The sequence below is a fragment of the Rhinoraja longicauda genome, chromosome 6 (genome assembly GCF_053455715.1).
Source record: "Rhinoraja longicauda isolate Sanriku21f chromosome 6, sRhiLon1.1, whole genome shotgun sequence".
In the NCBI taxonomy this organism is placed as follows: domain Eukaryota; kingdom Metazoa; phylum Chordata; class Chondrichthyes; order Rajiformes; family Arhynchobatidae; genus Rhinoraja; species Rhinoraja longicauda.
The window spans coordinates 19,108,499-19,127,116 of record NC_135958.1 but is presented as its reverse complement, the minus strand read 5'-3'; the positions used below and the strand labels follow the sequence as shown (position 1 = coordinate 19,127,116).

At 43.5% G+C, this 18,618-nt stretch overlaps 1 protein-coding gene across 1 annotated transcript in view; it reads left to right on the top strand.

Moving 5' to 3' along the window:
* fcsk (fucose kinase) overlaps window positions 1–18,618 on the top strand; it is a 134,284-nt gene that overhangs the window by 88,935 nt on the left and 26,731 nt on the right. The window contains 6 exon segments of the mRNA XM_078400619.1: window positions 5,879–5,976; window positions 8,330–8,410; window positions 12,299–12,418; window positions 13,242–13,425; window positions 14,499–14,626; window positions 17,945–18,046. Coding sequence (XP_078256745.1) covers window positions 5,879–5,976; window positions 8,330–8,410; window positions 12,299–12,418; window positions 13,242–13,425; window positions 14,499–14,626; window positions 17,945–18,046 — 713 coding nt within the window.

Genomic DNA, 18,618 nt, shown 5'->3' with positions numbered 1-18,618 from the left:
CAACAAAGCCATAAGTAAAAATACGATAAACTTCTAATATAGTACAATAAATTATCAGTTATACTAGGAACCTGACCACAATAGTTCATGCTGAAGTACATAGTACAACCTATAAAAAATTGGTTGTAGTTTGTTGTAATTCAAGAGCCTGATGGTTGCTGGGAAGATGCTGTTCCTGGGGATAATGGTTCTCATACACTTTTGTTCAATGGTAGCAGCAAGATGCGAGGATGGCTGGGATCTCGTGGATCTTTGACAATATTGTCGCCCTTCTTGAGGCAGCGCGTCCTGTAGCTCACTTTGCCTTGGTGAGGTCAACACCCATGATAAACCTGGCACTGTCCACTACTTTCTGCAGTCTCTTTTTTTCTTGGGCATTCAGGCCATGATGCAATTAGTCAGTTTGCTGTCCATCGAGAAGTTTGATAGCGTATTATATAGCGACATGCCATCCCTCCTCAAACCACCGAGAAAGTACAGATGTTGATGAACTTACTTTGTGATTACATCAATGTTTTTATCAAATGCCTTCTGAAAATTCAAATCAGTACATCCTCACATTCCCTGTTAATCATACCATATGCTACTTGTAGGAATTCCAAATAAACGGATAAATATGATTTCCCCTTCACAAAATGATGTTGGCCTGATTACCTTGAATTGGGGGTAATATATGGGCATGGATTGAACTTATTTGGCAGACAGGAAACAAAGAATGGGAATAAATAGGACTTCCTTAGGGTAATAGGTGGTGATTAGTGTGGTACCATTGCGATACAACTCAACTATTCATCAATGATTTGGGTGAGGAAACTCAAAATAATATGTATAAGTTTGCCAATGATACAAATCTGGGTGAGATTGTGAGTTGTGAGGAGGATGCAAGGAGACTTCAAGATGATTTAGGCAAGCTGAATCCTTTGGCAAAAACAAGGCAGATGCAATATAACATGGTTAAATGTAAAGGTATCTAGTTTAGTAGGAATAATAAAACAGTTGTTACTTAAATAGTGATAGATTGAAAGGGTTCTGGCTGTCCTTGTACAGCAATCACTGGGAACAAACATGTAGGTGCAGTCAAGAGGACAGATAGTGTTTTAGCCTTCATTACAGGAGAGTTTGAGAGCAGGAGTAAGGATGTTTTGCTGGACATCTGGATAGAAGGACCTCTGTGAGCCACATAAGGACCTCTGTGAGCCACACCTGGGATATTGTGCCCCAGTTCAGTCTCCTTACCTAAGAATACATACATTTGTCACAGAGGGAGAGCAGTTAAGGTTCACTTGACTGATCCCTGAGATACTTGGACTGTTGAATGAGGAGCGATTGGATCTCTAGCCTTGTATAAACATGCATTTAGAAGAATGAGGTGGGATTACTTTGCAGCATACTGGATTCTGAGACAGTTTGACAGGATGAATGCAGGTAATATTTTCTCCTAGACGAGGTGTCTAGAACGAGAGGTCTTGATCGCAGGATTTGGGTTAAGACACGTAACACTGAGATGAGAAATGATAAAGTGATAGGAATAGAATTAGGCTATTCGGCCCATCAAGTCTACACCGCCATTCAATCATGGCTGATCTATCCCTCCTAACCCCATTCTCTTGCCTTCTCCCCGTAACCTCAGACCCCTCTACTAATCAAGTATCAATCAATCTCTGCTTTAAGAATATCCACTGAAGGCCTCCACAGCTTTCTGTGGCAAAGAATTCCACAGATTCACCACCCTCTGACTAGAAATTTCTTCTCATCTCCTTCCTAAAAGAATGTCCTTTAATTCTGAGGCTATGATCTCGTGTCCTAGACTCTCCCACTAGTGGAAACATCCTCTTGACATCCACTCTATCCCAGCCTTTCACTATTCTGTATGTTTCAATAAGGTCCCCCCTCATTCTTCTAAACTCCAGCGAGTACAGGCCCAGTGCCGACAAACGCTCATCATTCCTGGGATCATTCTTGTAAACCTCCTCTAGACCCTCTCCAGAGCCAGCACATCCTTCCTCAGATATGGTGCCCAAATTTGGTCACAATATTCCAAATGCAGCCTTACCAGCGCCTTATGGAGCCTCAACATTACATTCCTTTAATTTAGGATGGTACAGTCGCCAAATGGCCTCCTCCTATTTTCTATACTTCTATGTAATTTCTGCAAGTGCCCTTTAATAATAAGGGCAGCACAGTGGTAGACCTGCTGCCTTACAGCGCCAGAGATCCGGGATCGATCCTCGCCTCGGGTGCTGTTTGTACATTCTCCCTATGACCGTGTGGGTTTTCTCCGGGTGCTCCGGTTTCCCCCCACATTCCAAAGACGTGCAGGTTTGTAGGTTAGTTAACTTCTGTAACTGTATGCTGATCCCTGTTTTCTGTCTCACACCTTTAAATCGTACATCGAGTAAACACTGCTCGAGTGTGGATCCTGGATGATATGGTGATGATAGGGAGCCGTGCCCAGCTGTTCTTATTTTTCATTAACACTGATTCTCATAAAATGCCTGTGATAGAACATTTTGATGCACTATAGAACATGATACGCTATAAAACATCTGTAATCACGCTACAATAAGCCAGATTTCTGAAATGAATGAAAAATTATACATGAACAACTTTGACTAGAAACTGCAGTGTCTTTCTCTGCCTTCTGCAGTTAAAGTACAAGTTATGAAAGCACAGGTATTTTATGTGATTCATGCAATTCATGAAATTGAGCTGGCATTTCTAATTATAGGAAGTGCTTACACACATCTAATATTTTGCATATATTTCTCACTGAATAATATCACCCATAGTTAAGTGCTCAGAAGGCAGTGGAGGCCAATTCTCTGAATGCATTCAAGAGAGAGCAAGATAGAGCGCTTAAGGATAGCGGAGTCAGGGGGTATGGAGAGAAGGCAGGAATGGGGTACTGATTGAGAATGATCAGCCATGATCACATTGAATGGTGGTGCTATCTCAAAGGGCCGAATGGCCTACTCCTGCACCTATTGTCTATTGTCTCACTTGGATCATTGGCAGTTAATGTTGGGTTGTTCTGCTTTTTGTAAGACTGGTTGACCACTGAGAGGGAACCATGTTTTCACAGTCCCTTTCACCCCCACACCCCCCCCCCCCCCCTCTGCTGAGCTATACCTGGAGTCCCATCTATTTCTCCCTACCCCGCCCTCACCCCCCCTGTTACTTTCCTCCCTCTGGCTTCACAAGTCTCAACTTCAATCCTGACTCATACTTTCTGCTTTTCTCTCTGGCCATTGTTTCAATCATCCGTCAGCCTAAAAAAAACTCTCGCTTGTTTCCACCTATAACTTGCCATGCTTTGTCCTGCCTTCTTCCAGCTTTCTTCACCCACTCCCCCTACAATCAGTCTGAAGAAAGGTCTTGACCAGAAACATCACATATCCATGTTCTCCAGAGATGCTGCCTGACCTGCTGAGTTATTCCAGGAGGATGTAGGCAAATGATAGTGAAGGGAGCTCCCCTCCCAGTGACACAACGCCGGGGCAAATTCTAATGCTGGGAAATTCCCTTGAGGATTCCACTCAATTGACTGTGTATTCAGGTTGGAAAATCATGAGAGAAGAAATGATGGGCCACAATTGTGGCACTGTCTTCAGTACTCAGTTGCCATGGCCCATACATCAAGTTTACTATGTGATTTCCACTCTCCACTTCAACAACAGTAAACCTTGCCTACACTCACTCACAGGGTGTGACTTCCAAAATATTTCTGCTTTCAAACGTCTGCAAATGAATAAATGAAAGATAAGACATCACAAACAGAACATTGGATATTTTTCCATCTTTCCAAGAAATCACTGGAATGTCTGAAATAAATTATGTTAATTATCTGAGACCATTAACATCAAAGAAAACCATTGAGCACAGTGAGGATTCATTAGAATGGTTCCTGGGAATGTAGATCGGTTATAGAAAGAGTTGAGTTGGCGAGGCCTCTTCTTGAGAGCTCATGAGAACGAGAGGTGACGTTATTGAAATGTCCAAAATTATTTTCGTATGGGAGATATGGGGAGAATGTTTCTCCTAGTTAAGAGTCTAGAACTTGCTGTTATTGTCTCAAAAGTACACAGAGAGTCCTCACTGTTCAGATGGTGCCAAACAGCTTGGACTGAAATAGAATGGAGAAAAAAAGAATCCTAATTCACTGGGGCGAGCGGCAGGGGAAAGGAATGTTGGGTTGTGTGGCCACAGTCTTCCTAGATCGGGGTCGCTCCAGAACTTCCAACATGTGGACTGGACTTTGGACTGTTTGTGTTTTCTAGGTTTTTTTTGTAATTTTAAACGGTGCCAAAATTGTGGCGACTGTGCATTCGTGGTTGTGCAAAAGGATTTCACTGTGCTGTGCATACATGACAATAAAGAACCTTTGAATTCCTTACCCAAGAGGGCTGTGGAGGCTTTGTCAGAGATTTCTTTCAAAATGGAGATGTTAGATTTCTGAATGTTAATGGATTAATGGGATGAGGGCAGGAAAATGGTGTTGACGTAGATCATCTGTGACCTTAGGATTGCCAAGGGGTGCAAGAGGAGCCTCCCTGCTGCATTATTTTTGTTCTAACACTAATAACTGAACACCCTTTTATTGAGCCTTAACAGTAGACATCCACTTTGCTGATCCTGTTATTTCCATGCAATGGGCAATTCCCAGTAACTCCAGACTGGAAGATACACTGTCTTGGAATGAGAGCCTACTGTCTGGAACCAATACCTATGATGTGTGAGGGCAATATCTGACAGCCAGTGGTGAGAAGAAAGATACAAATATCCTGAGAGAGACCAGTGCTTTCAAACATCACAAACACTCCCAGGGCTGTGTGCCTGCTGTAATCCAGATTACACAGACGCCATTAGTGCCTCTAGTCAAGTTGCTTATTGCCATATGCACAAGAACCATGAAGTAAAGGTACACCAAACATCTTGCCTCCACATAGACTCACAGGCACTTCAACTCGGGCATAAGTTACACAAAATTCTACAAGACAGTGAAAAGAAAAAAGACATAAGTGCAAAAATACACAATTAGAAAACATGTCCATTGTATTGCAAAAGGTGGATCACAGTGTTCCATTGCTGAGGTAGGATTTAAGGTTATGCAGATTGGTTGAATAACCTGACGTTGGTAGGGAAGTATGACGAATGATTGAATTATGACTGAACCCAGTGGTATGTGACTTCAGGCTTTTGCACCTCCTGCCCTATGGTAGCAGTGAGAAGAGGGCATGGCATGGAGATCCTTTATGATAGATACCACCTTTTTGAGGCAGCGCCTCATGTAGATGCTTTCACTGGTTGGGTAGTCTGTGCCTCTGATTAACTCTGCTGAGACTATCACTCTGCAACCTCTTGCATTCCTGTGCACTGCAATTGCCGTACCAGGCCATAATGCCACCAGTCAGGATACTTTCTAAATACTTTCTACAGTACATCTGTAGCTGTATTGTTATAGTATTCGGAAGCTAGAATTTGGAGCAAAAAAAACTGCTGTAAGAATTTGGGTCCCAAAATGTTGCCCATCCCTCTCCCTCCGCATCACGACCTGTTGAATTCAACCAGCAGTTTATTTTTGCTCCAGAGTCATCCCCTCAATCTCTTCGGTTTAAATCAGCATCTGCAGTTCCTTCCTACACCCTCAACCTAACTTCTTTTCCTGCTTTCCCGTAGCAAGTTGTGTCCATCTGTTGTCCAAACCGAGCTCAGCACTCAACAGATCAAAAGAATTAACCTTGGAGGATGGTTTGATTTAGTGTCATACCCTGACGGTGCATCATAACTTTAGCAGACACTATGTAATGGATTTGATCTTGATTGCCAGTCCACGCACACATCACATTAAAGATCATAGATGCTGTGATTTGTTTTCCAGATATTTGTTGGAATGGATTCAGCGGCGCTAGAGTGGTGTCTGTGCCAGGGACTGTCAGTTACGCCAAGAATCACGGTGTCTACCTCATTGATCAGGAGGTAAGAACTCACAATATGAGATGTTACATGAATCATTACTGGGGATTCATCTTGCCGAAAAAAAGGCAAAATTAGAGGAGCTACACATTGTCAGTGATGCCTGATATTTTGTTGCAATTAAATTTAGATCTGGCAATGTATAGTGTGTCTGCACCATATCTTCAATTTTGTGTCACCTCTAAATCAATCTCTACCTTATCTGCTCATTAGTGTCTTAACTTTAACCAAATATTGACTGGCGTTGCATCAACAGTGAAACAGAGCATGTGGCGGAGTCTGTGGTGGTGTTTATGTTTCACATGAGCCTCCACATATCCCTCTTAATCTCACCAGAACACCATCACCCATTTGTCTTCAAACACTATACGTCCTGCAGATGACACCAATATTAGTGGCACCAATATTGTAAGCGTTAAATTGTAAGGAAGGATTAAAGAAGCTTGTATTCCATGGAATTGAGAAGATTAAAAGGAGACTTAATTCATATTTTCAAGGGGAATTAATGAGATAAATAGAGGGAGATGCCTACCATTGGTTGAGGAATAAGATGCACAGAGTCTCTTGCCCAGAGTAGGGGAATCGAGGACCAGAGGACATAGGTTCAAGGTGAGGGGGAAAATAATTCATAGGAATCCGAGGGGCAACTTTTTCACACAAAGGGTGGTGGGTGTATGGAACAAGCTGCCAGAGGAGGTAGTTGAGGCTGGGACTATCCCATCGTTTAAGAAACAGTTAGACAGATATATGGATAGGACAGGTTTAGAGGGATATGGACCAAGCGCAGGCAAGTGGGACTAGTGTAGCTGGGACATTGTTGGCCGGTGTGGGCAAGTTGGGCCGAAGGGCCAGTTTCCACACTGTATCACTCCATGATTCTGTGACTCTAACAAGGAAGAATAGTCTAATTGTTTGAGCCAAGATGCTCATTAGAACACACTTCTGCAAGCTGGAGTAGAAGAAACCTGTAACCTGCAGATGGCAGCTGATGCTTGGTCTATTGCGAAGGATCGATTGATAGGTATTGGTCAATGGAAAGTATAAGAGAAAGGCAAAACATGTAGAGTTGATGGTATTTGGTCATCCATGATCTCTTCAAATAGTGGAACAGGCCCAAGGGTTAAGCAGCCCATTCCTGTTCTGCTGTTTGTCTCACTAGTAAAAAAAAACGCAAAGTATCATTAATATTTCTGCTATTTTTATTCTTGTCTGTTGAGCTTGTACATCCCACAGTGCTCCTATTCCTCTTTTATTTCTGTAGAATCCTTCAGAACAGAGGGACTAGGAGTACAAATACATGGTTCCTTGAAAGTTGCATCACTGGTAGACAGGGTGGTGAAGAAGGCGTATGGCATGCTGTCTTCATCATTCAAGGCATTTATCGCATTTGGGATGTAATGTTGCAGTTGTACAATAGACAATAGACAATAGGTGCAGGAGTAGGCCATTCGGCCCTTCGAGCCAGCACCGCCATTCAATGTGATCATGGCTGATCATTCTCAATCAGTACCCCATTCCTGCCTTCTCTCCATACCGCCTGACTCCGCTATCCTTAAGCGCTCTATCTAGCTCTCTCTTGAATGCATTCAGAGAATTGGCCTCCACTACCTTCTGAGACAAGATGTTGGTGAGGCCACACTTGAGTATTGTGTTCAGTTTGGTCACCCTGTTACAGGAAAGATGCTATTAATCTGGAACGAGTGCAGAAAGTAATTACAAGGATATTGCAAGGACTCAAGGGACTGAATTATAGGAAGAGGTTGGGCAACCTAGAACTTTATTCCTTGGAGTGTGGAGGCTGAGGGTTGATCTTATAGATGTGTATAAAATCAAAAGGTATAAAATCAAAAAGGTATAAAATCAAAAAGGTATAATCATGATTGGGGAACCAAGAACGAGAGGTCATAGATTTAAGGTGAGATGGGAATGATTTAATAGGAACCTGAGGAGCAACTTTTCCACACAGATGGTGATGGGTATATGGAATAAGCTGACAGAAGAAATAATTGAGGCAGGTATAGTAACAACACTTAAAGGACACTTGGACAGGTCTATGAATAGGAAAGGTTTGGGGAAGGATATGGGCCAAATGCAGGTAAATGTGCCTATTTTTAATGGACATCTTAGGTGGCATGGATGAGTTGTGGCGAAGGCCCTGTTTACATGCTGCATGACTATGATTCCATTTTAATATGTACATCTTGAAGATGTAATTTCTTAGAGCAAGGGACCCCAGTTTTGGAGATTGAACAGTGGGTTATCCAATGGTCTCTGGGTATCTGAAGGAGCGGGCTGGTTGTACCAGAGCATCTCCTGTGGCATGATGTGTGGTATTGGAATGCATTTCTCTTCCCAGGGTTACATCTGTGACATCATCTACAAAGGAACAGAAGAGAAAATAAAAGAATGTGCACTACAAGATGGCAGAGTTCCTCTGGTATGTAGAAGGAATTTCTGAATTCTTTGGTCACCCTTCCCTTTCTGCCTAAGACGGTTAAAATTGATTCTAAAAATTCTCACTTTTCATTATCTTTTATGTGGCCTTTTCTTCCCTTCCTCTCCTGATGATTATTCCTGCCACTGGTTCAAAAGGCACGAGCAGTCTCTCATCCAGGTGTCCAACATGATGAGGTTTCAAAGCCAGACCCAAATTTCTCACCTAACTACATGGCACACTTTCTGGGAGGAAAATCTCAGAGAAATCTACATTTTGAAATCAATTTTGTTTTAAAATCCCTCCCTGACCTTGCTTTCCTCTGCTCTGTCACTTCCTCCAGCCCCTGCACCCTTCCAAATCTCAGAAGCCTCCTCCATCACCGTCATTCTTTCCTCTTTCTGTAGCCTCCTATCGCCCCTGCATCTTTTCCTTTCTTTGTAGCCTCCTGGAGCCCTACCCAACTTCCTATATAGTAATCTCTTCCAGCTCCTATGGCCATTTTTTTCTCTGTAACCTCCTCCAACTACTGCACCCTCCCTATCTCTATTTACCTCCTCCAGCTCCTACACCCCGTTCTCTTTCTGTAACTTTATCCAGGCTGCAGGCTGGATCTCTAATTTTGGTTTCTTGCCTGTCAATTACCTCCATTGCTCCATCATTGATGATATGTTGTCTCCTCAAAAAACCAGGGGTGTGTGTCCAAAACACTTAATATTAGTAGGAGGCATATAATACCTGGGTGAAACACCTGGGCCATATTATTATTAAAAGATGTTCTTTAGAGTCATCGAATTGTACAACATGGAAATGGGCCTTTTCGGCAACCTTATCCATGCTGACCAAGATGTCAATTCAAGCTTGTCTCATTGTACTCCTCTAAACCTTTTTCTATCCATGTACCTGTCCAAATTTGTTTTAAACATTGTAATTGTACTTGCCTCTACAGCTTCCTCTGGCAGCTTGTTCAATGTCCACACCAGCCTCTGTGTGGAAAACCTTGCCCCTCAGGTCCCTTTTATTTATATCTTTACCCTGTCACCTAATATCTATGCCCTCTAGTTTTGGACTTCCATATCCTGGGGAGAAGACTGTGGGCAACCATCTTTTCTACACCCCACATGATTTTATAATCCTCCATAAGATCATCACTCCATGCCTTCAATGCTGCAGAGAAAACATTGTCAACCCATCCAGTCTCACCTTATAACTCAAACCCTGCAGTCCCGGTAACATCCTGATGAATCTTTTCTGCCTATCAACCCCCCCCCCCATCCCCCTTGCCTCTGTTCACCTATTACCTGCCACGCTTTATCCTGCCTCTCCTCTCTCCCAGCTTTTCCCCTTCCCTCCACTACAATCAGGACCTCCACCCAAACATCACAGATCCATGTTCTCCAGAGATGCTGCTTGACCCACTGAGTCACTACAGCACTTTGTGACCTTTTTTGTAAACCAGCATCTGCAGTTTGTTGTTTCAACACTGTCTTGGATCCTCCCACTCTCTGAGTAGCTCCTGCCCCGGTTTAACTTTCTTTACTGTTCACTGCACCACCAGTTTTGGTTCATTTGTAAACTCTAGTTGACTTGTACCATGTTCACAACATTGTCATCCAGATTGGTCAATATAGATGACACACAAACTTCACCCAGAACTGACTCCTGATCTCTGGCGCTGTAAGGCAGTAACTCTACCATTGCCTCTGTGCCACCCCAATGCAGGTGTACAAGTTGTTGGTGAGACCACATTTGGAGAACTCTGTGTGGTTCTCCCAGCTATAGGAAGGATGTCATTACATTGGAAAAGGTGTAGAAGAGAATCAAGAATCAAGAGTGTCCCAAAACAGAACAATGACATTCCTACTTGCAGCAACACAACAGATATGTAAACATGGTACTCTGTAAACACCATAATACACAACAAAAAGAAGTTCCGTATATATATATATTTTTTAAACAAATGATGTCCCCCCCAAGTCCATGTAGTTCTGAGCTTAGTTGGACGTTGTGGTGTTTAATAGCCTGATGGTTGTTGGGAAGAAGCTGCTCCTGAACCTGGACAGTACAGTTTTCAGACTCCTAAACCTTCCCGATGGCAGGAGCAAAATGAGAGCATGGCCAGGTCGGTGTGGATCCCTGATATTACCTGGGCTTATGGACTTGAGTTATAGGGAGAGGTTAGATCAGCTACCAGGGAAAACTAGAGAAGCGGATACAATTATGCCTTTTCAAATACATTTTTCTTTGTAAGTTAGGAGGCTAAGAGGTGACCTTATTGAGGTATACAAGATCATGAGCGACATGGAGAAAATGAATGCTCACAATCTTTTTCCCAGGGGTGAGGATTATAAAAATAGAGGGCATAGGCTTAAGGTGAAAGGGGAGAGATTTAAGAGGGACCTCAGGGGCTCTGAGAGTAGTTTGTACCTGGAATGAGCTACCAGGGAAAGCTAGAGAAACGGATACAATTATGCCTTTTCAAATACATTTGGACACATATATGGAGAGGAAGTGCTTTGAGGGTGATGGGCCAAATGCAGGCAAATGGGATTAGCCCAATCTGCCAACTTGCTCGGCATGGACAAGATGGGCTGGCGGGCCTATTTCCATGCACTGGGCGGCACGGTAGCGCAGCGGTAGAGTTGCTGCTTTACAGCGAATGCAGCGCCGGAGACTCAGGTTCGATCCTGACTACGGGTGCTGCACTGTAAGGAGTTTGTACGTTCTCCCCGTGACCTGCGTGGGTTTTCTCCGAGATCTTCGGTTTCCTCCCACACTCCAAAGACGTACAGGTATGTAGGTTAATTGGCTGGGTAAATGTAAAAAAAAAAAAAAATTGTCCCTAGTGGGTGTAGGATAGTGTTAATGTACGGGGATCACTGGGCGGCACGGACTTGGTGGGCCGAAAGGGCCTGTTTCCGGCTGTATACATATGATATGATGATATGATATAACTTTCTGACTCTAACACACAACAGAAGCTGGAATCTGGAGCAAAAAAACAAACTGCAAGATGAAGAAGTGTCTCGACCTGAAACTTTGGCAATCTATTTGCCTCCAAAGATGGCACCTAGCCTGCTGAGCTCCTTCAGTACTTTGTTTATTTGCACCCATTGAACCATGCTGTTTATCTCACAGTGAACCACATTGACAAGATAGATTAATACAGATGTTTTGCAAGGATGCTGCCACATTTATTTTTCCATTACTGTTTTCCTCACCTGCTCCCAAGTTCTGGGCACAGCTGAGACACTATTTACAATGTTCCATCAACACAACTACACTCCAGTAGTAGGTAGACACAAAATGCTGGAGTAACCCTTCCTCAGACTAAATGTCACCTATTCCTAAGATAGACACAAAAAGCTGGAGTAACTCAGCGGGACAGGCAGCATCTCTGGAGAGAAGGAATGGGTGACGTTTCGGGTCGAGACCCTTCGTCAGATTGGTTAGGGATAAGGGAACATATTCCTTTTCTCCAGAGATGTTGCCTGACCTGCTGAGTTACTCCAGCATTTTGTGTCTATCTTTGTTATAAACCAGTATCTGCAGTTCCTTCCTTTCTATGCACTCCAGCTGTGACTACTTTATTGTGAGGTGTGCCCTCTAGTCCAAGTAAGGCCATCCCTCATATTATAGAGCTCAGTCAAATACTATGACCTCGGGTGTCTCCTACGGATCCTAAAATGGTGCAAAATCTTTGGTTGAATAGTCTGACACTGCTTTAGTTTACTTGTTTAGTTTACTGGCCACTTGGGACCAGTAGTGGCGTGCATCTGTTCACTAAAGAACTAGATATTAAAATGACAACAGAAAGGAGAGTAACAGAAGCCAACATGGAAATGAACAAAAGAAGGGTCATCTCTCATTCACCTCCTTCTGCTCCCCCAGGTATCAGGTATCGTGTTCTTCTCATCAGAGGCTGCCGAGAAACTCCTGGCTACACATGTCATTCCTCCACTGGATGGTTGCACCTACATGGGTCTGGACTCGGGGGCTCCTTCTGTTCAGGTAGTGCTGAAACCGCAGGGGCCATAGGTTTAAGTCACAGTGGTGTCTGGAAATAAAGGTTGTCATACTTAATATCATCTACAAAAAAATGAAGAAACAAAGCACACAAGTACATTCAGCCACATCATGGGAATGGTTTCACATGGAACCTCTAGCAGTGCAACCCTCCGTGTTTAACAAAGACATTGTGGGCAGATGGGCCTGTTCCTGTGCTGTACTGGTCTATGTTCCTCCTCAATACTGCACCAGAGTGACAGTCTTGAGCCTCTGGAATGGGACTTAACTCCCTGATCATAACTTGGGTGAGAGTGCCTTCCAATGTGTGCAGCGGCACAGTGGCGTAGTAGTAGAGCTATTGCCTCTCAGCGTCAGGGACCCGAGTTCGATCCTGACTACGGGTGTTTGTCTGTACGGAGTTTGTACGTTCTCCCTTTGACGTTTGTGGGTTTTCTCCCAGATCTTCCGTTTCCACCCACACTCCAAAGACATACAGGTTTTTAGGTTAATTGGCATGGTATATTACTTGGTATATTAAAAAAAATTGTCCCTAGTGTGTGTAGGGTAGCGTTAATGTGTGGGGATCATTGGTCAGAGCGGACTCGGTGGTCCGGAGGGCCTGTTTCCACACTGTATCTCTAAACTCTAAACTCCAGTCGTAGAGGCTCATTAACAGGCATCTTCCAGTCCGTAGTTTCAGATAAAGTAGTGCCAGACCTTTGGACCTGATGTGTAGAATGTAGTGTCAAGTAGTTTGTGCTGTGCCCATGAAAGATGGTTATGAACTGGGCCATCCCGCTTGTAACATTTTTAATCACCCCCACAGCTATCCATTTTCTTTGACATCTTACTCTGCATGGCACGTCACATTAGCAGGGATGCCTTTGTGAACAGAGCAAGGAGAATCCTGCAGAGCAGTGACATCACTCCTCCCAACACAGACATGGCGACTGTGAGGAATGCCAGGGCCGTGCTTTGGCAGGAACTGCGTGGTATTCCTGTCACTGCAGGTGAGTGAGGTTCACACTTGTGGCACAAGTATATCAGTCCCTGTACGTAATTACTGCCTTTACCACTACAACTTAATCTCCCATTTCTCTTTCCCCACAGCTATGTTCAAATATACAAGGATGTTTCCAGTCACAGAGCCGAGGTCCTTTCTAGCTTGTGTTGTCTTGGAGGGAACAGTCTTATATTAAGCACTTGAACTTTGTGGAAATTTCCTGCCATTATATATGAAGTTATATTTGCTTTCTTTGTCCCTCAGCACCATGTAGCTTGGGAGGCTTGGAGAGGCACAGTGATGCAGCTAATGGAACTGCTGCCTCCCAGCTCCAGAGATCCGAGTTCGATTCCGACCTCGGGCGCTGTCTGTGTGGAGTTTGCAAGTTCTCCCTATGACTATGGGTTTCTCCAGATGCTCCAATTTCCTCCTACATCCAAGATTAGTTGGCCACTATAAATGACCCCAGTATAGGTGAGTGGTAGATTCCACAGGGACATTCATGGGAATGTAGGGAGTAACAATGGGTAGTTAATGGCTGACACAGACTTGGTGGGCTGAAGGGCCTGTTTCTGTGCTGTGTGAGTCTATGACTCTACTGAATGTTGTGGGTAATTTATGCACAGCCAATTCCATCAATTGTTTTGAAATAAATGACCAGATCATTTGATGTACTGATGTTTGTGAAGGACAAACTTTGGCCCTTACAACATAACACACTACACTGCTGTGGCATCATTTACATCATGAAAGGGCAGACAAGGCTTGAGTTTGATGTCTCATCTGATATATACCATCTTTAACAATTCCGCTGGTTTAGTTTAATTTATTATTGTCGCGTGTACTGAGGTACAGTGAAAAGATTTTGTTTGCATGATATCCATCAAAGAAAAGAGTATATATGAAACCAATCAAGCCGATTACAGTGCACAGATTAAAGGATACAAGGGTAAATGTCCTTAGTCATGCACTGGAGTGATTAGGAATTTGACTTCTTAAGCAGGACTTCAGTCTGTGACCTTGTGATTGGAGAGAGTGCTGCAAGACTGACAATGTAATTGTCTCCGTTGTGCTTTGCAGCCCTTGTAGCTGATGGTGGCTATGACTACATGAGCTTGTCAGCTGATGACCACATACGGAACCTGACCCAGAGAGGGAGTGTCTCTGACTGCTTCGTGAACCATCATGTTGTGTACTCTAAGCTGACCGTATGTAACACCTATACCCATCATTGAGATTGCTGGCTCTTTTTCCGTTCCACCCCCTTCACTTTTTCCACAGATATTTCCTGCTGTTTGGATAAGTCGACCTGTTCCACAACCTAGTGTAGACCTCACCTGTTAGTTCAGTGAGGGAAGGTGGTTCAGAGCATAGGAATGTGAGCAGGCTGCTTCCATCATTCAGATAAACCTAAAATAAGATTAATAAACACCGGAAATACTCAGTAGGTCAGGCCACATCTGTGGGAAGAGAAACAGAGTTAGCGTTTCAGGTCGAAGAACCTTTCTCAGGACTGAGAAGGAGACAACAGAGTAAGTTTAAACTCGTTAATCTGCTTGCAGTTTAACTTTTACCTCCTTCTTAATTCTGACAAGAGGTCTTCAACCTGAAACATTAATATTTCTCTTTCCACAAATACGGCCTGACCTGCTGCGTATTTCTAGTGTGTTCTGGTTTTATTTAAGATTTCTAGCATCTGCAGTTTATTTAATTTTCACTTAATATAACCTAAGTTGATCTACACCTTAGCTATATTTACCTGCCTTGCTATCCTTGCACAACAAAAGTCTTTTGGGTCATTCTTTAAAAATTCAATTGTTCCAACATCGATATTTTCCGGTAGCATTTTCCATTTATGATTATGGTAACCGAGACTGCCTTTTAACCCGCGGTTTTATGTAATTAATTAAATTTAAATTTCCCTTACCTAAAAGGGATATGGTAGGATGAAGGCAGCCCAAAGGAGTTTCACCAGGGATGGGAAGATTGTCATATCAAGAGAGACTAGACAGCTTGGCTCTATGTTCCTTGAAGTTTAGAATAATGAGGGGTGACCTTATTCAAATATGTAAGATCCAAAGAGGACTTGATAGAGTCGCTGATTAGATATTTTCACCAGTGTGAGAGTCATGAGCATGAGGACCTAGCTGCAAAATAATGGACCAGTCATTTATTGCTGAGGTGCATCAAGATTTCTTTTCTCAGCGTATAGTGAATACCTGAGGACGGTAGGGGCTGGATCATTCAATGTGTAAATGAGGTGGAGGTAGATAAATATTTGAATGATCAAGGAATTCAGGGTATTGGGAAACTGATACAGAAGAGAAGGCCAGCATCGATCAGCCATAATCATATTGAATGGTGGGTAATGTTTGAGTGGTCTGATGGTCTACTCCTGCTCCTATTTTCTTATGTTCTGTGTGTTCGTATGTGTGATAAAAATTTCCTAACTTTTGTGGTCTCTGGTGTCTCCTTTATACTGGCGTTATTCTTCTTGTTTAGAACATCTGTCAGAGGAAAAAAAATATCTCTGTCTACTCAACAAACCTTAGTCATTTCACATGTTGTGGTGAGTTATTTTGCAGATTTGAAGATTACAGGCTGTGTCCGCGCACTATTCATTTAATTCTTTGAGGGTTTTTTTTCTGATTCATAGGTCATGGATGTCACTGACAAACGTTTTGTACATAATATCCACCCCTAATTGCCCCTAAATTAAAAAAGCAGAGGAGAGTTGGGTTCTGATTTAGATTAGTTTATTGTCATATACACCAGGATGCAATTAAATTTCATGTTAGCATGTAGCTCAGAGTAAACAACATGCAGGTATTGATATGTGTAGGGAAGAACTGTAGATGCTGGTTTAAATCGAAGGTAGACACAAAATGCTCGAGTAATTCAGCGGGGCAGGCAGCATCTCTGGAGAGAATTGACTGACATTTATTACAAACCCACTGACTCCCATAGCTATCTAGACTACACTTCATCCCACCCTGCTTCCTGCAAAGACGATTCCCTACTACCAATTCCTCCATCTACGCCGCATCTGCGCCCAAGATGAGGTTTTCCATACCATGTCATTGGAAATGTCCATATTCTGTAGGGAATGGAGGTTCCCTTCTTCCATTATGAGGCTCTCACTAGGGTCTCCTCGATATCCCGCAGCTCCGCTCTTGCTCCCCCTCCCCCCCCCCTTTCCCATCTCCACTCCTTCCTGCTTTCCGCAGAGACCTTTCCCTCTGCAACTCCCTGGTCAACTCGTCCCTTCCCACCCAAACCACCCCCTCTCCAGGTACTTTCCCCTGCAACATCAGGAGATGCAACACCTGTCCCTTTACCTCCCCCCTCGACTCCATCCAAGGATCCCTACTGTCTTTTCAGATGAGGCAGAGGTTCACCTGCACCTCCTTCAACCTCATCTCCTGTATCCGCTGTTCCAGGTGTCAACTCCTGTAAATCGGCAAGACCAAGCACAGGCTCGGTGATCGTTTTGCTGAACACTTCCGCTCAGTCCGCCTTAACCTACCTGATCTCCCAGTTGCTCAGCACTTCAACTCCCCCTCCCATTCCCAATCGGACCTTTCTGTCCTGGGCCTCCTCCATTGTCAGAGTGAGGCCCAGCGCAAATTGGAGGAACAGCACCTCATATTTCGCTTGGGTAGCTTACACCTCAGCGGTATGAACATTGACTTCTCTAACTTCAAGTAGCCCTTGTTTTCCCTCTCTCTCCATCCCCTCCCCCTTCCCAGTTCTCCCACCAGTCTTACTGTCTCCGACTACATTCTATCTCTGTACCGCCCACTTCCCTGACATTAGTCTGAAGAAGGGTCTCGACTCGAAACGTCACTCATTCCTTCTCTCCAGAGTGATTCCAGCATTTTGTGTCTACCTGCTACCTGATAGTTACAACATTAAGTACAACAATAAGTGCAAAAGAGCAGAATGTTGCAGTGCAATCTGAAGTGGTGCAAAAGAATAGTCAAGTATAATAATGGAATAACTGAATGAGATAGAGTTAAGAGTAAGTGACAGCACCCCGGGAAGTGGGTATGAAAGAAGTGATTGCAAAGAGGGCAGATCCCCTTCCTTGAAAAACGTCAGTGAGCAAAATGAGTTTCTACAATAGTCTGAGGTATTTATTCACAAAATGCTGGAGTAACTCGGCAGGCCAGTCAGCATCTCGGGAGAGAAGGAATGCGTGACGTTTGGGGTCGAGACCCTTCTTCAGACTGATGTGCTATAATAGTCTGAAAGTTTCACAGCTGTGATTGCTGAGACTAGCTTTGAATGTTCACCTTTGTTTAATTACTCGAATTGATATTCCCCAGCTGTCACGGTGGGATTTGAATGAATATCTCAGGGTCAATGGCCCTGTACTCTTGCTGTCAATCTAGTCAATTATGAATATTGATAGACATTGCTAAATCCAGCATTTGTTACATACCTTAAAACTGTTGCTTTCACTTTCAGGCAAAACAAAGAGATAAAGCTTATTGTCTTAACTGACACAACGTTTTGTTTTACAGCACCATGCTCTGTTGAACAAGAATTGTTCTGTCATCAATAGCCTTCTAGATGGAGAGATCAGAATTGAACCATACAGCGTTGTACAACACTGCCACCTTGAGGTAAAACTCAGGCTATGGTCAAGTATCTCCTTAGCCCATTGTAGAAAATATTGTCGTATATTTCTTCACTAATGCTTGCGATTATTTCACTTTATATTTACCTGCGGTATTTAATTTCCAATCCAATTTCTATGCATGTAGAGAGTCATAGAGTCAGCAGTCATACAGCACGGAAGCAGGTCCTACGTCCATGCCGACGAAGAGGGTGCCCCATCTAAGCTAGTCCCACCTGCCTGTGCTTGGCCCGTATCCCTCTAAACTTTCCCACCTATGCATCTGTCCAAATGACCAATAAATGTTGTTATAGGACCTACCTCAACTACCTTCTCTGGCAGCTTGTTCCATATATCCATCGCCCTCTGGGTGAAAATGTTTCCCCTATTTTTCAAAAAATTAAACCCAATTGAATTACAGAGACTGCATGCGGGGTCTATGTAGTATGTGCCTCTGGCTCACCTGTGTTAACATGCAGGACCACTGACATGCACATTGGTATCCACTGGCTTGGAAGACACTGCCTTTTTTCATATATTTGGGTACTGTGCCTCAACTCTCAGGAGGGCACATTCTCA